Source organism: Coregonus lavaretus (genome assembly GCF_964263955.1).
Source record: "Coregonus lavaretus genome assembly, chromosome: 39".
NCBI classification, from domain to species: Eukaryota; Metazoa; Chordata; class Actinopteri; order Salmoniformes; family Salmonidae; genus Coregonus; species Coregonus lavaretus.
Window position 1 is genome coordinate 30031468 of NC_140026.1, and position 26167 is coordinate 30057634.

General features: G+C 44.6%; 1 protein-coding gene across 1 annotated transcript; it reads right to left on the bottom strand.

Annotated features, from left to right (window-relative positions):
• Positions 1–25668, bottom strand: LOC311112820 (uncharacterized protein; the record flags this gene model as incomplete). Its single annotated transcript, XM_084155954.1, has 9 exons — positions 1–1243; positions 9864–10043; positions 10761–11584; positions 11781–12850; positions 12957–13025; positions 13319–13514; positions 21591–21675; positions 23257–23366; positions 25577–25668. 9 exons carry the CDS (start codon positions 25666–25668, stop codon positions 993–995), a joined length of 2877 nt encoding a protein of 958 aa, XP_084012080.1. The 3' UTR covers positions 1–992.
• Between the last annotated feature and the right edge of the window lie 499 nt (positions 25669–26167).

Consider the following 26167-nt stretch of genomic DNA (forward strand, 5'->3'; position numbering starts at 1 on the left):
ACTGTCTATGGAACGACCGTATGGGTAAAAATAAAGGCTTTGCATGAAGCCTCTTTTGTTATAAGAGTCCCACTTAGTCGACAGAGGGGGGTCATAATAGTTTGTAGACCAAACCGTTCGGACGTTTGTGAGAAGACAGACTTCCGGGATGTCTCATGGCCTGACAAACACCGCTCTAACTCTGCCACCTTTCACTGCAAATGTGGAAGGGCGACATCGGCGGATGCAGTGGATTGAGACACAGCCTATGCAAAAAAAAACTCTGCTCTTTAGCGTAAAAAACTGACGGAATTTAATGGGTTTTTATTTATTATGCTAATTAATTTTTCAACTACCACCATATTTCATAAAAAATGAAAAAGTTATGCATGCCAACATATAAGGCAATAATTAAGAGAAGGCTGATCGTGTCAGGCGAAAATTATGTCAAACGCTTTTCCATTGCAACATACAGTCACATGTCTGAAGCGTGCTAAAGAGTTCACAGCTGGCAATGCCTCATAACGATTGATTATTCCCCATTATTTGCAACAATGTCAAAAAGCGGCATCACTATCTTTCCTTTGCGGTACCCCAAACTGTCGTGATTACCAGATAAGACACTGAGTTTGACTGAGCAGTGTCTTAACATCATCCTAAATCCTACTCTGAGCTGGGAGCTTTATTTTTCTTAAAATCAGGTTTTAACAGGATTCCTTGGGCCTTTTCTGAGACGCTTTGAGGATACGGCCCTGGGTCACAGGAGACATTTCAACTAATCTCAATTAATTATCTTTTTGACTCTTGATGAAGCCAACACTGCAGATATGGACTGATTATTGAATGCCTAGTCCCAGGTATGAGTCTTAAAAATGAAGTCAGAGGTCAGGTCAATTCAGTCGAAAACCAGTAGACTGCACTTACTTCGCCAGGACCAGAATCAGGTCACTCCAGATCGTAGAAGTCAGTTCTCGACCTCTCCCATATCTCACTCCCTCTCTCTCCCTCTCTAACTAACAGAGTGCCCCTTGTCCTGCACTCTCCTTCCTGCCTTGCTTCTTCAGTAGCTGAATGCGGTTGTGGCAGTAAAACTTGATGGCCCTCCAGTCGCGCTGGTTGCTGACCAGCAGGGGGCAGAGCTGCAAGCAGCGCTCACAGTCTGCCTTGGCTGGCACGCGGAGCTCCATGATGTTCCTCTTCAGGTGCGTCTCCACGGCGACGCGCTCCGCCTCTGACCAGGGCCGCTTCAGCACCCCACGCTTCCCTGGGAACACAGGACAGACTTATAAGTATCAATTACCCAATTCCAAATCCATCCCCAGAGCACCTAACCCCTAACCTATACAGTGCTTTCAGCAAGTATTCACACCCCTTGACTTTTTCCACATTTTGTTGTATTACAGCCTGAATATAAAATTGCTTACATTTAGATTTTTTGTCACTGGCCTAAACACAATACCACATAATGCGGAATTATGTTTTACAAAATGTTTACAAATTAATTACAAATGAAAAGCTGAAATGTCTTGTCAATAAATATTCAACCCCTTAGTTATGGCAAGCCTAAATAAGTTCAGGAGTACAAATGTGCCTAACAAGTCACATAATAAGTTGCATGGACTCACTGTGTGCAATAATAAATCAAATCTTATTGGTCGCATACACATATTTAGCAGATGTTATTGCAGGTGTAGCGAAATGCTTGTGTTCCTGGCTCCAACAGTGCAGGAATATCTAACAATACACACACATCAAAAAAGTAAAATAATGGAATTAAAAAATATTGAAATATTAGGACGAGCAATGTCGGAGTACAAAAAAATTGGAAAAAATGAATACAAAAATAAATAGACATCGGAAAGTATTCAGACCCCTTGACCTTTTGTTACGTTACAGCCTTATTCTAAAATTGATAAAATCGTTTTTTCCCTCAATCTACACACAATACCCCATAATGACAAAGCAAAACCCGTTTTTTAGAATTTTGTTAATTTATTTAAAATAAAGAAATATCACATTTACATAAGTACTCAGACCCTTTACTCAGTACTTTGTTGAAGCACGTTTGACAGCGATTACAGCATCAAGTCTTCTTGGGTATGACGCTACAAGCTTGGCACACCTGTACTTGGGGAGTTTCTCCCATTCTTCTCTGTAGATCCTCTCAAGCTCTGTCAGGTTGGATGGGAAGCATTGCTGCACAGCTATTTTCAGGTCTCTCCAGAGATGTTCGATCTCTCGGTCCCAGCTTTGATGTACCTGTACTGACCTTGCCTTCTGGATGGTGAACAGGCCGTGGCTTGGGTGGCTGAGGTCCTTGATGATCTTCTTGGCCTTCCTGTGACACCGGGTGCTGTAGATATCCTGGAGGGCATTGCCCTCCCGGTGATGCGTTGGGAAGACCGCACAACGCTCTGGGAAGACCGCACCACCCTCTGGAGAGCCCTGCGGTTGCGGACAGTGCAGTTGCCGTACCAGGCGGTGATACAACCCGACAGGATGCTCTCAAATGGTGCATATGTAAAAGTTTGTGAGGGTCTTAGGGGCCAAGCTGAATTTCTTCAGCCTCCTGAGGTTGAAGAGGCGCTGTTGCGCCTTCTTCACCACAATGTCTGTATGGGTGGACCATTTCAGATTGTCAGTGGAAGCTTTTCACCTACTCCACTGAGGCCCGTCGATCAGGCCTACCACTGTGTCGTCTGCAAACTTGATGATTGAGTTGGAGACGTGCATGGCCACGCAGTTATGGGTGAACATAGTAGAGGGGTCTGAGCATGCACCATTGTGGGGCCCCTGTGTTGAGGATCAGCATAGTCCAGGTGTTGTTGCCTACCTTTACCACCTGGGGGCAGCCCGTGAGGAAGTCCAGGATCCAGTTGCACAGAGCGTTGTTAAGAACCTTAATGATGAGCTTGGAGGGTACTATGGTGTACCAAGTGGCGTGGCGAGAAGCTGTCTCCGCACCACGTGCTCTCACCACTGGTGTCCCCCAGGGCTCAGTTCTAGGCCCTCTCCTTTTCTCCCTATACACCAAGTCACTTGGCTCTGTCATATCCTCACATGGCCTCTCCTATCATTGCTACGCTGACGATACACAACTAATCTTCTCCTTTCCCCCTTCTGATAACCAGGTGGCGAATCGCATTTCTGCATGTCTGGCAGACATATCAGTATGGATGACGGATCACCACCTCAAGCTGAACCCTGGCAAGACTGAGCTGCTCTTCCTCCCGGGGAAGGACTGCCCGTTCCATGATCTCGCCATCACGGTTGACAACTCCGTTGTGTCCTCCTCCCAGAGTGCGAAGAGCCTTGGCGTGACCCTGGACAACACCCTGTCGTTCTCCGCTAACATCAAGGCGGTGACCCGATCCTGCAGGTTCATGCTCTACAACATTCGGAGAGTACGACCCTGCCTTACACAGGAAGCGGCACAGGTCCTAATCCAGGCACTTGTCATCTCCCGTCTGGATTACTGCAACTCGCTGTTGGCTGGGCTCCCTGCCTGTGCCATTAAACCCCTACAACTCATCCAGAATGCCGCAGCCCGTCTGGTGTTCAACCTTCCCAAGTTCTCTCACGTCACCCCCCTCCTCCGCACACTCCACTGGCTTCCAGTTGAAGCTCGCATCCGTTACAAGACCATGGTGCTTGCCTATGGAGCAGTGAGGGGAACGGCACCTCCGTACCTTCAGGCTCTGATCAGTCCCTACACCCAAACGAGGGCATTGCGTTCATCCACCTCTGGCCTGCTGGCTCCCCTTCCTCTGCGGAAGCATAGTTCCCGCTCAGCCCAGTCAAAACTGTTCGCTGCTCTGGCACCCCAATGGTGGAACAAGCTCCCTCACGACGCCAGGACAGCGGAGTCACTCACCACCTTCCGGAGACATTTGAAACCCCACCTCTTTAAGGAATACCTGGGATAGGATAAAGTAATCCTTCAACCCCCCCCCCCAAAAAAATAAAAAAATAAATACATAAATTGTAAAGTGGTTATCCCACTGGCTATAGGGTGAATGCACCAATTTGTAAGTCGCTCTGGATAAGAGCGTCTGCTAAATGACGTAAATGTGCCCTTGAGCAAGGCACTTAACCCTAATTGCTCCTGTAAGTCGCTCTGGATAAGAGTGTCTGCTAAATGACTAAAATGTAAATGTAAATGTAAATGTGTTGAAGGCTGAGCTGTAGTCAATTAACAGCATTCTTACATAGGTAGTCCTCTTGTCCAGATGGGATAGGGCACTGCGATGGCGATTGTGACATCCGTGGATCTATTGGGGTGGTATATAGCAGTGGGTCTAGGCTGTCGGGTGAGGGATATGATCCTTAACTAACTTCTCAAAGCACTTCATGATGACAGAAGTGAGTGCTACGGGGCGATAGTCATTTAGTTCAGTTACCTTCACTTTCTTGGAACAGGAACAATTGTGGACATCTTGAATCAAGTGGGGACAACAGACAGGGATGGGGAGAGATGGAATATGTCCGTAAACACTCCAGCCAACTGGTCTGCGCATGCACTGAGGACGCGGCTAGGGATGCCGCCTGGGCCGGCAGGGTTAACACGCTTAAATGTCTTACTCACGTCGGCCACGGAGAACGAGAGGTCACAGTCCACGGGAGCAGTGGTGGCCCGCGTCGGCGGCACTGTTTTCCTCGAAGCAGGTGAATAAGGTGTTTAGCTTGTCCGGGAGCAAGACGTGGCAGGTTTTTCCTTTATAATCTGTGATTGTCTGGAGTCCCTGCCACATACTTCTCGTGACTGAGCCGTTGAATTGTGACTCCACTTTGTCTCTGTACTGATGTTTTGCCTGTTTGATTGCCTTATGAAGGGCATAACTGGACTGTTTGTACTCAACCATATTCTCAGTCACCTTGCCGTAGTTAAATGGGGTGGTTTGCGCTTTCAGTTTTGCGCGAATGCTGCCATCTACCCACAGATTTATGTTTGGATAGGTTTTCATAGTCACAGTGGGAACAACATCCCCTATACACTTCCTGATGAACTCAGTCACTGTGTCAGTGTATACATCAATGTTATTCTCAGAGGCATCCCAGTCCACGTGATCAAAACAATCTTGAAACATGGATTCCGATTGGTCAGACCACCATTGAACAATCCTTATTACGGGTACTTCCTTTTTGAGTTATTGCCTAATAGTGTTTAACATGATTTTTGAATGACTACCTCATCTCTGTAACCCATACATAAAATTATCTGTAAGGTCCCTCAGTCGAGGAAAGATAGTGATGACGCTCCAATGCCTTGCAAAGGAGGGCACCTATTGGTAGATTGGTCTAAATAAAAAAAAAGCTGACATTGAATATCCCTTTGAGCTTGGTGACGTAATTAATTAAACTTTGGATTGTGTGTCAATACACCCAGTCACTACAAAGATACAGGCATCCTTCCTAACTCAGTTGCCAGAGGGGGAAGAAAATGCTCAGGGATTTCACCATGAGGCTAACGTTGACTTTAAAACAGTTACAGTGTTTAATGGCTGTGACAGAAAACTGAGGACGGATCAACAACATTGTAGTTACTTCACAATACAGAATGAAAAGGAAGCCTGTACAGAATACAAATATTCCAAAACATGCATCCTGTTTGCAATAAGGCACTAAAGTAATACAGCAAAAAATGTGTCAAAGCAATTAACTTTTTGTCCTGAATACAAAGTGTTATGTTTGGGGCAAATCCAATACAACACATTACTGAGTACCACTCTCCATATTTTCAAATATAGTGGTGGCTGCATCATGTTATGGGTATGCTTGTACTCATTAAGGACTGGGGAGTTTTTCAGGATAAAAAACTAACGGAATGGAGCACAAAATCCTAGAGGAAAAGCTGGTTCAGTCTGCTTTCCACCAGACACTGAGAGAAGAAAACAACCCAAAACACAAGGCCAAATCTACAATGAAATGTCAATACATTCTCTAAAAACATGTTTTCACTTTGTCATTATGGGGTATTGTGTGTAGATGTGTGAGATTTTGAATTCAGGCTGTAACACAACAAAATATGTAATACACCAACGGGTATGAATACTTTCTGAAGGCACCGTATATAAATATTTTTAAGATCAGGGCCCGTATCCACAAAGCATATCAGAAAAGGTCCTGGGAATCCTGTTAAAACCCAGCTTAGAGTAGTTTCTAGGATGATGTTAAGACCTTGACCAGACAAACTCTGAGCCAGGAGTAAAATCAACTCAGCTGGTAATCAAAACAGTTTGAGGTACCACAAAGGAAAGATAGTGATGACGCTTCATTGACATTGTTGCAAATGATGGGGAATAACCAATCGCAATGAGGCATCGCCAGTTGTGAACTCTATAGCACGCTTCAGACAACCATGGTGAATATGACTGTACATCTTAATGTTGCAATGGTAAAACGTTTGATATACAGTAATTTCGCCTGACGATCACTTTTCTTAATTATCACCTAATACAGTGCCTTCGGAAAGTATTCAGCCCCAATACTTTTTCCACATTTTGTTACATAACAGCCTTATTCTAAAATGGATTAAAAAATAGCAATCTACACACAATACCCCATAATGACAAAGCGAAAGGGTCATTGTTTTGTGCAAAAAAACATAAAACAAAAACAGATACTTTATTTACATAATTATTCAGACCCTTTGCTATGAGACTCGAAATTGAGCTCAGGTGCATCCTGTTTCCATTGATCATCCTTGAGCTGTTTCTACAACTTGATTGGAGTCCACCTGTGGTAAATTCAATTGATTGGACATGATTTGAGAAGGCACACACCTGTCTATATAAGCTCCCACAGTTGACAGTGCAAGTCAGAGCAAAAACCAAGCCATGAGGTCGAAGGAATTGTCCGTAGAGCTCCAAGACAGGATTGTGTCGAGGCACAGATCTGGGGAAGGGTACCAAAACATTTCTGCAGCATTGAAGGCCCGCAATGGAAGAAGTTTGGAGCTACCAAGAGTCTTCCTAGAGCTGGCCGCCCGGCCAAACTAAGCAATCGGGGGAGAAGGGCCTTGGTCAGGGAGGTGACCAAAAACCCGATGATCACTCTGACAGAGCTCTAGAGTTCCTCTGTGGAGATGGGAGAACCGTACAGAAGGAAAATCATCTCGGCAGCACTACACCAATCAGGCCTTTATGGTAGAGTGGCCAGACGGAAGCCACTCCTCAGTAAAAGCCACATGACAGCCCGCTTGGAGTTTACCAAAAGGCACCTAAAGACTCTCAGACCATTAGAAACAAGATTCTCTGGTCTGATGAAACCAAGATTGAACTCTTTGGCCTGAATGCCAAGCATCACGTCTGGAGGAAACCTGGCACCATCCCTACGGTGAAGCATGGTGGTGGCAGCATCATGCTGTAGAGCGTCTGCTAAATGACGTAAATGTGCCCTTGAGCAAGGCACTTAACCCTAATTGCTCCTGTAAGTCGCTCTGGATAAGAGCGTCTGCTAAATGACTAAAATGTAATGTAAATGTAATGTCTTTCAGCGGCAGGGACTGGGAGACTAGACAGGATCGAGGCAAAAGATGAACAGAGCAAAGTACAGAGAGATCCTTGATGAAAACATGCTCCAGAGCGCTCAGGACCTTAGTCTGGGGCGAAGGTTCACCTTCCAACAGGACAATGACACTAAGCACACAGCCAAGACAACGCAGGAGTGGCTTTGGGACAAGTTTATGAATGTCCTTGAGTGTCCCAGCCAGAGCCCGGACTTGAACCCGATCGAACATCTCTGGACAGACCTGAAAATAGCTGTGCAATGACGCTCCCCATCCAACCTGACAGAGCTTGAGAGGATCTGCAGAGAAGAATGGGAGAAACTCCAAATACATTTACATTGACATTTTAGTCATTTAGCAGACGCTCTTATCCAGAGCGACTTACAGTTAGTGAGTACATACATTATTTTTCATAGTGGCCCCCCGTGAGAATTGAACCCACAACCCTGGCGTTGCAAACGCCATGCTCTACCAACTGAGCTACATCCCTGTCGGCCATTCCCTCCCCTACCCTGGACGACGCAGGGCCAATTATGCGCCACCCCATGGGTCTCCCGGTCGCGGCCGGCTACGACAGAGCCTACAGGTGTGCCAAGCTTGAAGCGTCATACCCAAGAAGACTCGAGGCTGTAATCACTGCCAAAGGTGCTTCAACAAAGTACTGAGAAAAGAGTCTGAATACTTATGTAAATGTGATATTTCCGGTAATTGTTTTATAAATTAGCAAAAATGGCTAAAAACCTGTTTTTGCTTTGTCAGTATGGTGTATTGTGTGTAGATATGAGGGGGGAAAAACTAATGTAATCAATTTTAGAATAAGGCTGTAACGTAACAAAATGTAGAAAAAGTCAAGGGGTCTGAATACTTTCCGAATGCACAGTATGTTTGCATGCATCATTTTTTTTTTGTTATGGTTGGTAAAAGCAGAATTTTGACAATATTACTGTTATATAAATTGCCTGATCTAGTCATATTTTTTAACAACGTGATAGTGCCCTCCAAAGGGATAACGTGAAATAACATCATGTAGGTAATTCAATAATTGAAAGAAAAACATGTTTTTTTGTTAGCTTATTTGTTATAAGTATTCAGGCATATCGTGTTAAATAAGCCTTGTGAAATAATTGTGAAAGGCACAAGAGACACTGTTGCATGTAGATTATTTATGGGTTGATCATAGAACAGGCAATATGTAAGTACAGGTCGGGATATAGACAGAGAGGAGTACAGACAGCAATGTTAACTTAGTTAACAATAACTATGATGAAAAATACTCAATCTTTTTCCTGACTAAAACTATTGACGATAACGAGATGCCCTGGGAAAAAAACTATAACTATTACAAAGATGTGAATTCCATGTGAGACTAATGGACATTTAATTTGACATGAAGCTCCTTTTCAATTGTTTTGTCCAACCATAAGCATGCATGCAGAATATTTAATGTAATCCTTTGGCAGAATTTACATCTTTCAGTTGCGTGGTCTGATTGAGCTGATCTGCCCGGCTCTCCCACACAGCTCCCAGGCAGTCACTTCAATCACTCGTCAATCTTTTGAACTGATGCGAAGCCAGGACACTTCACTTGTAACTAACCTCAATTATGTTTACTCTCTCACTTTCATGTAGGCTATTTTTGCTTTAATTACATTTACATTTAATCACATCAGAAGCTCAATTTTCTCATGTGCGCTGTTACTCATTCATCTGTGTTGCCGCTCTCGCACCAAGGTCCTCAAATGCGAGTTGCAGTTGCCTTTTTCCAATTGGAAAAGCGTATGCTATTTGTTGAATATTAGGAGTACAGTAATACTTGGAAAGCTCAAATTCTCCCCTTTTCAAGGAAACCACTTATTTACCCCCCTTGATGGTTATGATGGGGAGAAAATCAGAGCTGTAAATTGTTTAACGTGTAGCCAAGGCTTTATTGTCTATATGTTTAATTATGTCTGGCATGGGTTACAATCTGCCACAATATCAATGTTGCCAGCTAAGGTATACGAGGGGATAGTAGGCCTAGTTGGACAAGGCACATTATGGAATTTAGAGGTTGCCTAAATATTCATTATTTAATACACTATGTGACTAAAATGGCTATGACTAAAACTAGACATAAATTGTCCAGAGTTTTAGTCGACTGATAACAAAAACTAACGAAGGATGAAATGACCAACATTTCTAGATTTGAAAAATCGATAGGTATGAGGAAGTAATCGATTCGCTTGTTGAGTCCCTTGTTTTTCAAACTTGTCTGACGCTAGCACGCACTGGCTTGCACGGATGTAGCGCAATAACGGGCAATTGTGCAAAAACATTCACCCAAATACGCATGAATACATAAAGCGTTGGGTAGGCCAAACAATACAACGGTACATACCTGACTTGGGCTGGATGCTTCTCCTTTTGTGGCCACCAGGGAGCAGAGGGTTGACAGGGGAGGGAGGGGGTCCTTTCTTCTTGCGGGGGGGTCGACCTGGTCGCTTCGTCACCACCTCCACCTTCTCTGCCTCCCCGTTTGAGTCACCTGAGAAGGAGTCTGCAGAGTTCCCTGACATGACTGTTGGATAGGGATAGAAGAGGTAGAGGGCACTATAACACATATACAACATGCTTTGTTAATTCACCATCACCTGCCTTATACAATGCAAAGGGCTTGGTGACTCATGGCAAAGTTTTCCTCTGGCATTTACACACTTGTAATGAGCAAACCGTAACATATCACATAGTCCGTTAGCAATGTCTGTGAGAAGGACAGATTGTTGTACTGCAGGCAATGCAATCACAAGGTGCAGTATTTAGAGCTCCCATCTATTTAAAATGTTATGGTTAGTTTGCTCACAGCAGTATGTCATGGCGAGAGGAGAATCGCCCTTGTGTCACCTCCCTCAGTGTAAAGCCTCCCTTATTCATGCTTTATTAACAACTTACAACTAGTAAACATACCCCTAGTGAGCATGACGAGCATATTCTCCTATTAACAAAGCTATCAATTACTCTACTGCTGATCCATCTCAGAACCTCCTTGTTTCCTCCTCTCCTCCATCATCACAATGAGAGAAAATTGGGGAGATTAATAGTTCCCACCTAAATGCAATTCAACATTTCTCTTGTATTCTCTTCTGAAGGTAACCGGTGCAGGCTTTGCACTGGTGCAAACCCTTAATGAACAGAATGCCCCCAACTTTCTTTGATTAGGGATGGCGTTCTATCATGGATTAGTAGGGAGTGCTAGCTTCGTCATACCAGAGCCGAGTTCCCGGCAGTGTCTCCTTACCATCCAGCTCCAGACAAATGTGCTGCAGGCTCATCCCCCTGAACAGCACGCCCTCCTGCTCCCCATAAAGCACCACCCTGCCCACACGTCCAATCAGCGCAGGGTCTCGGCCTATCGTGGTGCAGCTCTGGGTCACATGGTACTCCCTCTGCAGGAAGTCTTCCAGGCGCTTGCCGGCCGCCCCGCCTGGCTGGCCCTGCCCTTCACCTTCCTCCAGGAGCAGTAGCTGGGTGAGGATGGCCACCTGCCGGCGCACCCGTGTCTGGGTCAGCGCCCCGGGGTTCTTGGCGCCGCTGGCCCGTGCCAGGTTGCGCAGCAGGTCGGTGCCCCGGAGCGGGGTGGCGGGCGAGTGGAAGGGCCGGGAGAAGACGTAGGGGCTGTGGGGGTCCACGCCCACGTTGGCAGAGGTATGAAGGAGCAGCTCCATGCAGGGCTCGCAGTGCGGGGGCAGGATGAGGGGCTGGATGCGCCCCCTTTTGCCCAGCACACCTGCCCGGGGGAGGTGGCAAAGGACCTGGCGCTCGAAGGGGGAGAGGATGGCCTCTAGGCCGGTGGTGGGGTTGTTGGCCAAGTTAGCCTGGGTCGGGCTCGGGGCGGTGGTGCGGTTGTGGTAGTCCTGGGTGGTGAGCTTGGCCACTTCACACTCACGGTGGCGGTTGTAGAGGATAAGTAGCGCCAGGCTGGAGTGGCAAAGGAGGCGCCAGGCCTCGGCCGAACTGGGGGAGCGAGACAGGGACAAGAAGGAGGAGTGCTGTTGCCGGCGGAGGTAGAGCACCAGGCAGGAGAGGGAGGAGAGGAGAGGGGGCATGTGATGTCTGTGGGAGCTAGAGAAAGTAAAAACAATGTCAAAAAATAATATTTTTACTTTGTCTTTATCACAACAATAATAATAATAATAATAATAGAATGGCAGAATATGCTGTCATTTCTCAAGCAGTTTCGATTCAGAACTTAATATTTCACATTTCAGTTAGGCCCGCCTTCTCTTTCCAATGCAGCTGAACCATATCCATCACATACCTAGCCATCTCTGCACTCTTATCCTCAGGACTCTCCTCTTCCCCGGCTACACTCAGCTCCAGCTCCTCACCCGGCTCTTCTTCCTCCGGCTCGGGGGTAGAAGGTGGAGGTATCTCTTCCTCCTTGCTCCTGACACACTCCTCCGTTTTCTGCTGCTCCTCCTCCTTCGCTCTCTTCGGCCTGCGGCCCCTCCTGGGTGGTGTGGGTGTGGGCAGACTTTTCACCGGCGCCACTGCAGGGGCGGAGCCTTGCTTTGGCGTCTGCACCGATAAGCTGGAGCCTTTCTTGGCCACGGCCGACTGAGCAGCCGAGGGCGGGGACAGTGAGAGCGAAAAGGAGACCGCCCCCGAGGAACTTCGAGTGGCCGGCGCATCCCTCTCTCTCTCCCTGGAGAAAAGAGGGGGAGGGGCGGGAACGGAGGATGAGGAGGGCTGGGGGGAGGCGAAGGTGTGGCCATGAGAGGAGCTGGTGGAGGACGGGTGAGGATGGGAGGAGGTAGAGGAGGAGTGTGTGTGGAGTGTGGCTAGATCCATGGCCGCCCTGACCTTTGGCTGGTTGGCATGGTGTTTCTCCAGGTGGCGCGCCAGTGAACGGTAGTGGCGGCCGCAGTAGGAACAGTGCTGCCGTCGGCTGACCGTAGCCCCGCTGGAGCTGCCGATGTTTATGTTGATGTTGTTGTTGATATTGGTGGTGGGGGGCGCCAGGGCCATGGCGGGCTGAGACTGGGTCGGGGAGGAGGTGGCGGCCAGTCGGGAGGAGGAGGACGAGCAGGGGTGGCCGGGTCCGGCCCTGGGGTTGGCAGCGCTGCTCTTCTTGGTGGTGACCGTGACAGCTATCTTGCGCTTCTTTCGGCGGCGGAGCATGCGGCCCCTCAGCTCCTCAATCTCTTCTTCTTCATCGTCGTCATCATCGTCATCGTCGTCGTCTTCCTCCTCATCTTCTTCTCGGTCCGAGTCGCTGGGCTCAGAGTGGGTGAGTGGGGAGGAGGAGGGGGAGAGGGACCAGGAGGGGGTGAGGTAGTCGGAGACGGAGAGAGACAGAGGGTGGGGGTGGGGGCCGGGCTCTTCCTCCTGTTTGGAGACAAACCCCAAAACAAGACAAAAATACCTTTGTAAATACCCTCAGTAACCAATTGATTAAATGAACTTGAGGTAGGGTCACAACCGTTTTGATTACCTTCTTAATGTTATTGTCTGGGTTAAAGCTGCAGTCAAACCCTCGCGAAGACACAGAGCTATGGAATCCCTAGAATATTCATAACACAACCAACAGGCTTCAATATGGATTCAGAGCATTTATATCTGAGTGCCACAACAATTACACTGGGCATTGCAATGTTTTTTTTAGAACAAGGAGACAACATGACATGTAACTAGTAATGCCTACAGATGAACAATGTCAATTTTGATGTGTATAAGGTTGCTGTTAGTCAGACGTCATGACCTCTAACAACACTCATTCACCGAGTATATTTAAGAATGGCTGAAATGGGTTTGCGATGAGGAAAGCTGGTGATGTTATCAGTGAGTCATAATCACCATGGCGTTCTCTCCCCAGTCCGTCAGGCTGTAGTCCACCGTTATCTCCTCCCCTTTGGCGATGTCGTGGATCGCTATAACGACCAGTCGCACCTGGCTTCCACAGTGCACCTCTCGGATTCTGCAGTTGGGCGGGGGGTGGAAGAGCACTGGCCCCCGGACCCCACTCGCCCCCTCCTCGCCCAGCTCCGACACACTGTACCGAGAAACACAATAACATTACATACCATCCACTCACCATTGGATTGGTGGTCACCAAGCCTGGTCCTGGAGAGATACACGGTGTGCCACCTTTTGCTCTACCCCAGCACTGACACACCGCATTTCACTGATCAAGGTCTTGGTGAGTTGTGGGCTATCCTACGTGAGCTTTGACTCAGTTTTTTTCACTTTAAAATGTATGCCAAACAAAAACCATTGATTTCAAAGTTTATCAAAACATACAATTATATGCAAAAGGACTAATTGTGACAATTTCCACAGAACATTTTTCTAAAACGAATTTAGTGGAAGAACTCTTTGGTAATGCAAACTTTGGTAATGGAATTCATGTAAAGTCTCCATCAGGTTTATGCGACCACGTTTCCAAAAACTCTTAAAATATCTGCTCCGAATTAAAATTCTAAGATGTCAGCAATTTTTTTGATCCCCATTAGTTGCTGCCAAGGCACCACACCACTACATATCCACAGCACAAAATGTACAATACTACCATACAATATTAAAATGTACATGTGTAGAGTGTGTGTGCTAGCGTGTGTGTAGGCGTGTGTGTGCCTGTGTGTCTCCTGTGCTGTATTGTACTGTGCTATCCAAACCTGCTCGTTGAACATCTCATTCCATAGGCATTAATATGGAGTTGGTCCCCCCTTTGCTGCTATAACAGCCTCCACTCTTCTGGAAAGGCATTCCACTAGATGTTGGAACATTGCTGCGGGGACTTGTTTCCATTCAGCCACAAGAGCATTAGTGAGGTCAGGCATTAATGTTGGACGATTAGGCCTGGCTCGCAGTCGGCGTTCCAATTCATCCCAAAGGTGTTCGAAGGGGTTTTTGTCAGGGCTCTGTGCAGGCCAGTCAAAATCTTCCACACCCATCTCGACAAACCATTTCTGTATGGATCTCGCTTTGTGCACGGGGGCATTGTCATGCTGAAACAGGAAAGGGCCTTCCCCAAACTGTTGCCACAAAGTTGGAAGCACAGAATCGTGTAGAATGTAATTGTATGCTGTAGCGTTAAGATTTCCCTCCACTGGAACGAAGGGGCCTAGCCACCAAACTTTACATTTGGCACTATGCATTCTGGCAGGTAGCGTTCTCCTGGCATATAGTCCTGTGTAGCTCAGTTGGTAGAGCATGGCGTTTGCAACGCCAGGGTTGTGGGTTCGATTCCCACGGGGGGCCAGTATGAAAATGTATGCACTCACTAACTGTAAGTCGCTCTGGATAAGAGCGTCTGCTAAATGACTAAAAATAAAAATCTGCCAAACCCAGATTTGTACGTCAGACTGCTAGATGGTGAAGCGTGATTAATCACTCCAGAGAATGCGTTTCCACTACTCCAGAGTCCGATGGCGGCGAGCTTTACACCACTCGAGCCGACGCTTGGCATTGCGCATGGTGATCTTAGGCTTGTGTGCGCGGCTGCTCGGCCATGGAAAAAAACATTTAATGAAGCTCCTGACGAACAGTTCTTGTGCTGACGTTGCTTCCAGAGGCAGTTTGGAACTCGGTAGTGAGTTTTGCAACCAAGGACAAACGATTTTTACTCGCTTCAGCACTCACCGATCCTGTTCTGTGAGTTTGTGTGGCCTACCACTTCGCGGCTGAGCCGTTGTTGCTCCTAGACGTTTCCACTTCACAATAACAGCACTTACAGTTGACCAGGGCAGCTCAAGCAGGGCAGAAATTTGACGAACTGACTTGTTGGAAAGGTGGCATCCTATGACGGTGCCACGTTGAAAGTCACTGAGCTCTTCAGTATGGCCATTCTACTGTGAATGTAAATTGACTCTTAGCATTCATTTGACACCCAATTTGATATGCTCCTATGAACTTGACGTTGGTTCTCATGGGTCCTTTGATGGAAATGCCATGTGCTAGTACTGCGCTTGAACAAAAGCTTGCACACCCTTCGAAGACTTAGTGACCACTGCAATAGGTTGAGCCTTACACTGCAGTCTCAATGCAAACAGAGAGCTCTATAAATGTTGTACATATTTTAGAGGCAGGTTGGCTTGTCTGGTTTGGCTAGCTAGCTAGCCAGCCAGCCGGCTAATGTTTACATTTAAAATATGCATCTCAGAACCGGCTGCTTCTTGATCAATGAGAACAGACTATATCATGGAAATGGAAGTTAGCTCGTAGTGAGGATGACTACCACGCTAGACTGGTGTGTGGTGGGGGTTTTTGCGCCATAGCAGCAGCAGCAGCAACAGAGGCATCACACAAGTGTTTGCTACACGTTAGTTGTGGAGGGGTACAAAGTCCAGGCTACAGAGAGGCTGAGCTGAGGACGACATCAGGGCCAGCAAACCAACTCCATCACCTTGCATCACAGGCTACAGAGATGCAGAGGATAACATCAGAGCCGACAAGACACCTGCATCATCACCATCATCTAACTCAGTTTAGGAGCCTGAGATCGCTGATCTACTGAGGGAGTCCTGCTCTATGGCTATGACAATGTCGTCCTTTGTTTTGTTATAATAATAATAATAATAATATGCCATTTAGCAGACGCTTTTATCCAAAGCGACTTACAGTCATGCGTGCATACATTTTTTGTGTATGGGTGGTCCCGGGGATCGAACCCACTACCTTGGCGTTACAAGCGCCGTGCTCTACCAGCTGAGCTACAGAGGACCACATAAGCAGGGGTTGGAACTGAAATACATTTTCAAATAATTTCATTCTGAACAGAACCATTTTTTTTTGTTCATTCCGTTCCACTGTTCCAACCTGCAAAATAAAGTTCTGAACTGGTTCGAACCCAAACAAAACGGTTTATATCATTCCTTTCTGTTCCTTTTTAAACTTCTGAAATATATATATTTTTGTACATTAGCTTGACAAAATAAAATTACTTCACCAATCAGTGTGGATAGAACAGCTTGCTAAGGAGTGGGCAAGCTCTTGTTTACATGCAACAGACAGACCAATGTAGGGCACGAGATGTGACTGCATTTTGCGGGTGGGGAGAGAGCGAGGATGAGGAGACTTGAAGAGCTGGGCATCTTGTTATGATATTCATTATCTAAATTACGCCCACAGAATTATACCTACGGAGGAGCAGCTTCTATGGAGAAACTTTGAATGTCTTTGAACTTCCCAGAGTTGGCTTAACATTGGACCAGAGCTAGCTAGCTAGCTAAAAAGCTTGTGTGTGCAGTGCGGCAACATAATTAAAAACACGTATTACCTTTTTGTAGTTCAGAAAGTATTCATACCCCTTGACTTTTTCCACATTTTGTTGTGTTACAGCCTGAATTCAAAATGGATTAAATCAACAACAAAAAATAGATCACCTCACAGCATGATGCTGCCACCACCATGCTTCACTGTTGGGATGGTGTTCTCTGGGTGATGAGAGGTGTTGGGTTTGCGCCAGACATAGCATTTTCCTTGATGGCCAAAAAGCACAATTATAGTCTCATATGACCAGAGTACCTTCTTCCATATGTTTGGGGAGTCTCCCACATGGCTTTTGGCGAACACCAAAGGTGTTTGCTTATTCTATTCTTTAAGCAATGGCTTTTTTTTGGCCACTCTTCCGTAAAGCCCAGCGGAGTGTACGACTTAAAGTGGTCCTACGAACAGATACTCCAATCTCCGCTGTGGAGCTTTGCAGCTCCTTCTGGGTTATCTTTGGTCTCTTTGTTGCCTCTCTGATTAATGCCCTCCTTGCCTGGTCCGTTGGTTTTGGTGGGCGGCCCTCTCTTGGCAGGTTTGTTGTGATGCCATATTCTTTCCATTGTTTAATAATGGATTTATTGGTGCTCCGTGGGATGTTCAAAGTTTTGGATATTTTTTTTATAACCAAACCCTGATCTGTACTTCTCCACAACTTTGTCCCTGACCTGTTTGGAGAGCTCCTTGGTCTTCATGGTGCCGCTTGCTTGGTGGTGCCCCTTGCTTAGTGGTGCTGCAGACTCTGGGGCCTTTCAGAACAGGTGTATATATACTGAGATCATGTGACAGATCATGTGACATTTAGATTGCACACAGGTGGACTTTATTTAACCAATTATGTGACTTCTGAAGGTAATTGGTTGCACCAGATCGTATTTAGGGGCTTCATAGCAAAGGGGGTGAATACATATGCACGCATCACTTTTCCGCTATTTATTTTTTTGTATGTCCATTACATGAAATCCAAATAAATTTAAAATTTAAATTACAGGTTGTAATGCAACAAAATAGGAAAAACGGCAAGGGGGATGAATACTTTTGCAAGGCACTGTACATGTAAAAATTACCTCGACTAACCTGCACATTGACTCGGTACCCCCTGTAAATAGCCTCGTTATTGTTATTTTATTTTTTACTTTAGTTTATTTAGTAAATATTTTCTTAACTCTATTTCTTGAACTGCATTGTTGGTTACAGGCTTTTAAGAAAGCATTTCACGGTAAGGTAACCTGTTGTATTCAGTGCATGTGACAAAATAAAATGTGATTTGATCTTATTTACATAAGTATTCACACCTCTGAGTCAATACTTTTTAGAAGCACCTTTGGCAGCGATTACAGCTGTTTCTGGGTAAGTCTAAGAGCTCTCCACACCGGATTGTGCAATATTTGGCTATTGTTATCTTCAAAATTCTTTAAGCTCTATCAAATTGGTTGTTGATTATTGCTAGAAAATCATTTTTCAGGTCTTGCCATAGATTTTCAAATACAGTTTTGACTTAAATGCAACTCGGCCACTCAGGAACATTCACTGTCTTTTTTCATAAGCAACTCCAGTGTAGATTTGGCCTTGCGTTTTAGGTTATTGTCCTGCTGAAAGGTGAATTAATCTACACTGTCTGGTGGATGATGCATGATGCAGCCACCGCTGTGCTTGAAAATATGGAGAGTGGTACTCAGTAATGTGTTGTATTGGATTTGCCCCAAACAAGACACTTTGTATTCAGGACAAATTTCATCTGCCAACAGGTGCCCTTCTTTGTGAGCCATTGGAAAACCTCCCTGTTCTTTGTGGTTGAATCTGTGTTGGAAATTCATTGCTCGACTAAGGGACCTTACAGATAATTGTATGTGTGGGGTACAGAGATAAGGTAGTCATCAAAAAAACAATTGTTTAACACTATTGTACACAGAGTGAATCCATGCAACTTACTTGTTAAGCAAATTTGTGCTCCTGACCTTATTTAGGCTTGCCATAATAAATGGGTTGAATACTTATCGACTCAAGACAATTCAGCTTTTAATTTTTTATAAAATTTGTAACAATTTTGAAAAACATTAATTCTACTTTGACATTATGGGGTATTGTGTGGGCAGTGACAAAAAAATCTCAATTTAAAAAACTTGCAATATGCAGAAATCGCTCCGCCATTTCCTGGTTGCTAAAATTCGACTAGTTCGCCTAATGTCAGTTTGTGTGACAAAACAAGCAATGTATAATGTAGAGAAACATTATACCATCTAAACCAGTGTGAAAAACCTTTCAATAACCAAAAATATTGTATTTCAGCTGTTTGAAGCTGGTGTACATTTTACATTTTCCTTTGAGTCATTTAGCAGACGCTCTTATCCAGAGCGACTTACAGTTAGTGAATGCATTATTATTATTAATTTTTTTATACTGGCGCCCTGTGGGAAACGAACCCACATCCCTGCCGGCCAAACCCTCCCCTACCTTGGACAACGCTGGACCAATTGTGCGCCGCCCATGGGTCTCCCGGTCGCGGCCGGCTGCGACAGAGCCTGGACTCGAACCAGGATCTCTAGTGGCACAGCTAGGGCCTTAGACCACTGCGCCACTCGGGAGTACAAAACCAAAAGTAAAAAAGAGGCAAAAACTCAACGCGGTGCATAGAAATAGCGTGCATAGAAAAGATCTACCACATCTTAGACTTGCTTTCAATGAGAATGACAGATCTATCACTCACATTTCTATTACTATGAGAATTTGTTCTGGTTGCCCAAAAAGTGACATATTGCAGCTACATATCCGTTTTTAATTCAGGCTGTAACACAAAATGTGGAAAAAGTCAAGGGGTGTAAATACTTTCTGAAGGCATTTTAATAAATCCAATGTGAAACGTGATAACTATAGTTTCTGTAACTAGCATTGAAAAATAATCCATTCTTCTCTGATTAAAAATCTCTCCCTAATTTCTGACTCACGCTTGTAATGTCAGTAGGCTACAGTAGCCTATGCTTCGGAGGTGGGCGGAGCAGGTAGCCTACACGCACAGACAAAGATTTCCAGCTGGCAGGCAGACACTGGAATAAGTTTGAGTGACAGAGTGAGGGCTTTGCATAGGCGCCTTGTAACGTTTTTTTGTGGGACTGAAAAAAGTCCCAGAACGTCAAATAACGTTATTAACCTGTTCCCATGCTTTTAAAATAACAGTTCTGTTCCGGAACAGTATGGATCACTTTCGTTCCCGGTTCTGATTATGTTCCCCCCCAAAAAAAATACTTACAAAAAATTAACCCCTGGTTATGTGTAACCCAAGTCTGTCTAGTAGGCTAGGTCTACTGTGTAGCCGAGGCCTACTACTGTATGTTTAAGTTTGTTAATTTTTAGAATGTATTTATACTGAACTAAATTATAAAACGCAACATGTAGTGTTCGTTGTTCCCATGTTTATGAGCCTAAATAAAAAATCCCTGAAATCTTCCATACACACAAAAAGCTTATTTCTCTCAAATTTTGTGCACAAATTTGTTTACATCCCTGTTAGTGATCATTTCTCCTTTGCCAAGATAATCCATTCATCTGACAGGTATAGCATATGAAGAAGCTGATTAAACAGCATGATCATTACACAGGTGCACCTTCTGCTGGGGACTGTAGAATGCCACTGTAAAATATGTAGTTTTGTCACACAACACAATGCTACAGATGTCTCAAGTTTTGAGGGAGCGTGCAATTGGCATGCTGACTCCAGGAGTGTCAACCAAAGCTATTGCCAGAGAATTAGCCGAAGTAAAGAAATTTGGCAGTACATCCAACCGGCTTCACAACCGCAGACCACGTGTAACCACGCCAGCCCAGGACCTCCACATCACGTCTGAGACCAGCCACCCGGACAGCTGATGAAATTGTGGGTTTGCACAATTGAACAATTTATGCACAAACTGTCAGAAACCGTCTCAGGGAAGCTCATCTGCATGCTCGTCGTCCTCACCAGGATCTTGATCTGACTACAGTTCGGCGTCGTAACCGACTTCAGTGGGCAAATGCTCACCTTCAATGGCCACTGGCACGCTGGAGAATTGTGCTCTTCGCAGATTAATCCCAGTTTCAACTGTACTGGGCAGATTGCATCGTTTGGGCGAACGGTTTGCTGATGTCAACGTTGTGAACATAGTGCCCCATTGTGGCGGTGAAGTTACAGTAAGGGCAGGCATAAGCTACGGGCAATGAATACAATTGCATTTTATCGATGGCAATTGAATGCACAGAGATACAGTGACGAGATCCTGAGGCCCATTGTCGTGCCATTCATCCACCGCCATCACCTCATGTTTCAGCATGATAATGCATGGCCTGTGTCGAAAGGATCTGTATACAATTCCTGGAAGCTGAAAATATCCAAGTTCTTCCATTGTCTGCATACTCACCAGACATGTCACCCATTGAGCATGTTTAGTATGCTCTGGATCGACATGTAAAACAGCGCGTTCCAGTTCACGCCAATATCCAGCAACTTCGCACAGCCATTGAAGAGGAGTGGGACAACATTCCACAATCAACAGCCTGATCAACACTTTGCGAAGGAGATGTGTCACACTGCATGAGGCAAATGCTGATCACACCAGATACTGACCGTTTTTTTGATCCACGCCCCTACCTTTTTTTAAAGGTATCTGTGACCAACAGATGCATATCTGTATTCCCAGTGGTGAAGTCCATATATTAGGGCCTAATAAATGTATTTAAATTGACTGATTTCCTTATTTGAACTGTAAACTCAGTAAAATCTTTGAAATTGTTGCATGTTGCCTTTATATTTATGTTTGACATTGGCTGTTTGTTTTAGAAGAATACATTTTTTAAAAGTGTAATTCAATAATCCTATTGTCTCTCTCACCAGAGCTGGGAGGGGTCAGCAAGGTAGTAAGGGCTTCCTGGTGGAGGCAGTCTGTCCTCCGCTCCCTCTGGGTACTGCTCACCACCTAGTAGAGTTACACACAGGTAAGAACAGAAGCACACATTTAACCAAATGTATACTTACACATACAGTGCCTTCAGAAAGTATTAATACCCCTTGACTTATCCCACATACTGTTGTGTTACAGCCTGAATTCAAAATTGATTAAAATAGTATTTTTTTCCCCTCACCCACATACCCATCTACACACAATACCCCATAATGACAAAGTGAAAACATGTTTAGACATTTTTGCACATTTATTGAAAATGAAATACAGAAATATCTAATATACATAAGTATTGACACGCCGAGTCAATACTTTGTAGAAGCACCTTTGGCAGCGATTACAGCTGTTAGTCCTTCTGGGTAAGTCTCTAAAAGCATTCCACACCTGGATTGTGCAACATTTGGCAATCATTCTTTTCAAAATTCTTCAAGCTCTGTCAAATTGGTTGTTGATTATTGCTAGACAACCATTGTTCAGGTCTTGCAATAGATTTCCAAGTAGATTTAAGTCAAAACTGTAAATTGGCCACTCAGGAACATTCAATGTATTTTTTGGTAAGCAACTCCAGTGTAGATTTGGCCTTCTGTTTAAGGTTATTGTCTTGTTGAAAGGAACCAGGTTTTCCTCTAGGATTTGGTCTGTGCTTAGCTCCATTCCATTAGTTTTGTATCCTGAAAAACTCCCCAGTGATTACAAGCATACCCATAACATGATGCAAACACCACTATGCTTAAATATATGGAGAGTGGTACTCAGTAATGTGTTGTTTTGGCTTTGCCACATGACTTTAGTGCCTTGTTGCAAACATGATGCATGTTTTGGAATATTTTTATTCTGTACGGGCTTCCTTCTTTTCACTCTGTCAATTAGGTTAGTATTGTGGAGTAACAACAATGTTGTTGATCCATCCCCAGTCTTCTCCTATCACAGCCATTAAACTCTGTAACTGATTTAAAGTCACCAATGGCCTCATGGTGAAATCCCTGAGTGGTTTCCTTCCTCTCCGGCAAATTAGTTAGAAAGGACGCCTGTATATTTGTAGTGACTGGGTGTATTGATACACCGTCCAAAGTGTATTTAATAACTTCACCATGTTCAAAGGGATATTCAATGTCTGCTTTATTTTAACCATCTACCAATATGTGCCCTTATTTGCAAGGCATTGGAAAACCTCCCTGGTCTTTTGGTTGAATCTGTGTTTGAAATTCACTGCTCGACTAAGGGACCTTACAGATAATTGTATGTGTGGGGTACAGAGATGAGGTAGTCATTCAACAATCATGTTAAACACTATTGTTGCACACAGAGTGAGTCCATGCAACTTGTGAAGCAAATGTTTACTCCTGAACGTATTTAGGTTTGCCATAACAAAGGGGTTGAATACTTATTGACTCAAGACATTCCAGCTTTACATTTTGTTATGAGTTTGTAAAAACATAATTCCTCTTTGACATTATGGGGTATTGTGTGTAGGCCAGTGACAAATCCAGGCTATAACACAACAACATTTGGAAAAAGTCAAGGGGTGTGAATACTTTCTGAAGGCACATGATAGGGTGTCTGTGTGTGTGTGTGTGTGTGTGTGTGTGTTTTTACCCGGACTGTAGCTGTGTTCAGACAGACTTTCCTCCTCTTCGTCCTCAGTCACGTAGGCCAGGTCACACACCTTCACGGGCGTACCCTTTCTTTTTCTCCCACACACCCGCCTACAATACACATGAGGGGTTCCTTTAGCCCTTGTTCATGACTTTCAGTTCCATTACACATAAGAGTCATTGGACGAAGGAGTCTTCTGCAAGGGGGAGTTTTGTTAAGTGCCCAAACGCTCAGTCTGAACATTAACACGCATCGCTTGCGGTACAGGTTTTGGGAGCATAAAGGTCCTTATCTTTCATATCAGCAATAAATAATAATAAATAAAGTTGCATTGATACACACCTTTTATAGGGTTAGTGTTCCCACATGGCCATATCTCCATGTTACAGCGCGTGTTTACGGCAGACAGATGGAAGACAGAGGGACCACCTGTGCTAATTAGCTACGTAGCATGCGCTGAACACCTGTGTGTAATGGAATAATGTCCCCAGAAACTTGTTGTCACTGAAAAATACTGTCGGCTGCAGACATTTCTGTTGTGCATGACAAGAATTACATTTCTAGATAAAGGTAGCGTTCTCTCCTGGCATCCGCCAAACCCAGATTCGTCTGTCGGACTGCCAGATGGTGAAGCGTGATTTATCACTCCAGAGAATGCGTTTCCACTGCTCCAGAGTCCAATGGTGGCAAGCTTTACACCACTTCAGCCGAAGCTTGGCAATGTGCATGGTGATCTTAGGCTTGTGTGTGGCTGCTCGGCCATGGAAACCCATTTCATGAAGCTCCTGACGAACAGTACTTGCGCTGACGTTGCTTCCAGAGGCAGTTTGGAACGCGGTAGTGAGTGTTGCAACCGAGGACAGATGATTTTTACGCGCTACACGCTTCAGCGGTCCCGTTCTGTGAGCTTGTGTGGCCTACCACTTCGCGGCTGAGCCGTTGTTGCTCATAGACATTTCCACTTCACAATAACAGCACTTACAGTTCTAGCAGGGCAGAAATGTTAAGAACTGACTTGTTGGAAAGATGGAATCCTGTGACGGTGCCACGTTGAAAGTCACTGAGCTCCTCAGTACGGGCCATTCTACTGACAATGGCTGTGTGCTCGATTTTATACACGTCAGCAACGGGTGTGGCTGAAATAGAGGAATCCACTACTTTGAAGGAGTGTCCACATACATTTGGCCATGTAAAGTAACTTGCATTTACATCTGCCACATTATGAATAGGCCATTTATTGCTATCAAACAACCCCAAGTAGGCCTACAGCCACTACCGTATCGAATAATTTAAATCACAGCAATGTTATTCTAATATTGTTTCTAAAGTTATATTCAAAAGGGCAATGAAATAGATATGGCATTAACAATTGGGGTGACAGACAAATGTTGAAATTATATTATATTGGATACTATCAACAAATTGAATCAAATCCATAAATGATCTAAATAATCTGATATCAAAGACAGAAAATAATAGCTTTATAATTATAATATATATATATATATATATATATTTGGAACAATGTTAAGATAGTGAAATAATTTACATTTTTTAAATAAATATTTGACAAACCCTAATAGCAGACCTATATAAATGCGCCCCACTCCACACACACCTGAGATACACATTTGCATCCCTCATTCGCTCTCTCTGATACAGTAGACAACAAGTCAGTCAGATCATCAACACAGTGAAAGTGATGCCTGAATGTAACTGGGGCTTTTCCCCAACATCAGTTTGAATAGAAATGATCTAGCTAGCTACCAAAACATCTGGTATGCAGATGTTGTTTTAATTATTAAATATGCACAAATAATAAGCCATCAAGGAATAATGCATCTCGCTAGTTAGCTAACATTAGTTATCAGAATCATGTAAGGCTATCCTAAATACAATTAAATCTAGTTAGCTAGTCAGTTATCTAAGACTAACGTTACTGTTCTGCCGATGTAACTAACGCGTTAGCTGGCCAGACAAGCTAAGATGGCTAGCTAGCTGGTTATTTAAATAAAAGACAGCGCATTACAGCTTCCAAATGAAAGAGCAAAATCATAGGGCTAATCGGCGTTAAGTGAAGTGGGTGACAGACTGTGCAAGCTTGCACAATTACGAAACTAGCTAGCGATCCCGAAACGAAAAAGCACTTTTGCTGTGTGTCATTTTTGTCAGCAGAATCATCACGCGGATGGAAGCCTGGAACTAAACAAATACACGCTCATGCAGGGCTTGCGTTCTACTTCACTTTCAAACAAAGTAACGTTAGCAAGTGATCAGATACACAACAAAAATGTATTCCCCGTTAAGCTATTTATCTCACCCTCGGGGCGGCGGAGGCTTGCTCCCATCCCCGTCGCTGTCGAGGGTTGGTGGCTCCCGGTAGTCAAAAGGCGACCGTACGTTCTCCGCCATTAGGACTGCTCCTCTACCCTACCTCGCGATCCGGTAGATTGCCCAACGCGCATGTGCGAGTATGCAGAGGTTTAGTTATGGCAAAATGGGGGAGAATAGCAAAATTACAAAAAGAAGGGATGTGATTCCAAATTGACAAGGCTTTACATCAGTATAACATAAATCAAGAATTTAATTATTGGGAATTTATTGACGTGCCATAGTAACCAGTAGATTCGCACATGGAGGAAAATGGGGGATGGTCATGCTTTTTCAATTTCAGTCAAAGGCAGGGTTTAGTATTTTTTTTAAATCTAGTCCAGGGGAGGGTCATGTAATTTGTAATTGATGAAATTTCGATATTTCTCAGTGTTTTAGAAGTAGTTGTTTATTAGGCTATATAACCATGTTTGCCCGATGCCGCCTCTCATCTCTGTTTCTCTGTTGGCCACACAATATCAAGTGCAGCCTATAGTGTGGTCTCAATTAAATTATCCATAGCCTATAGTGGAGATGTCAT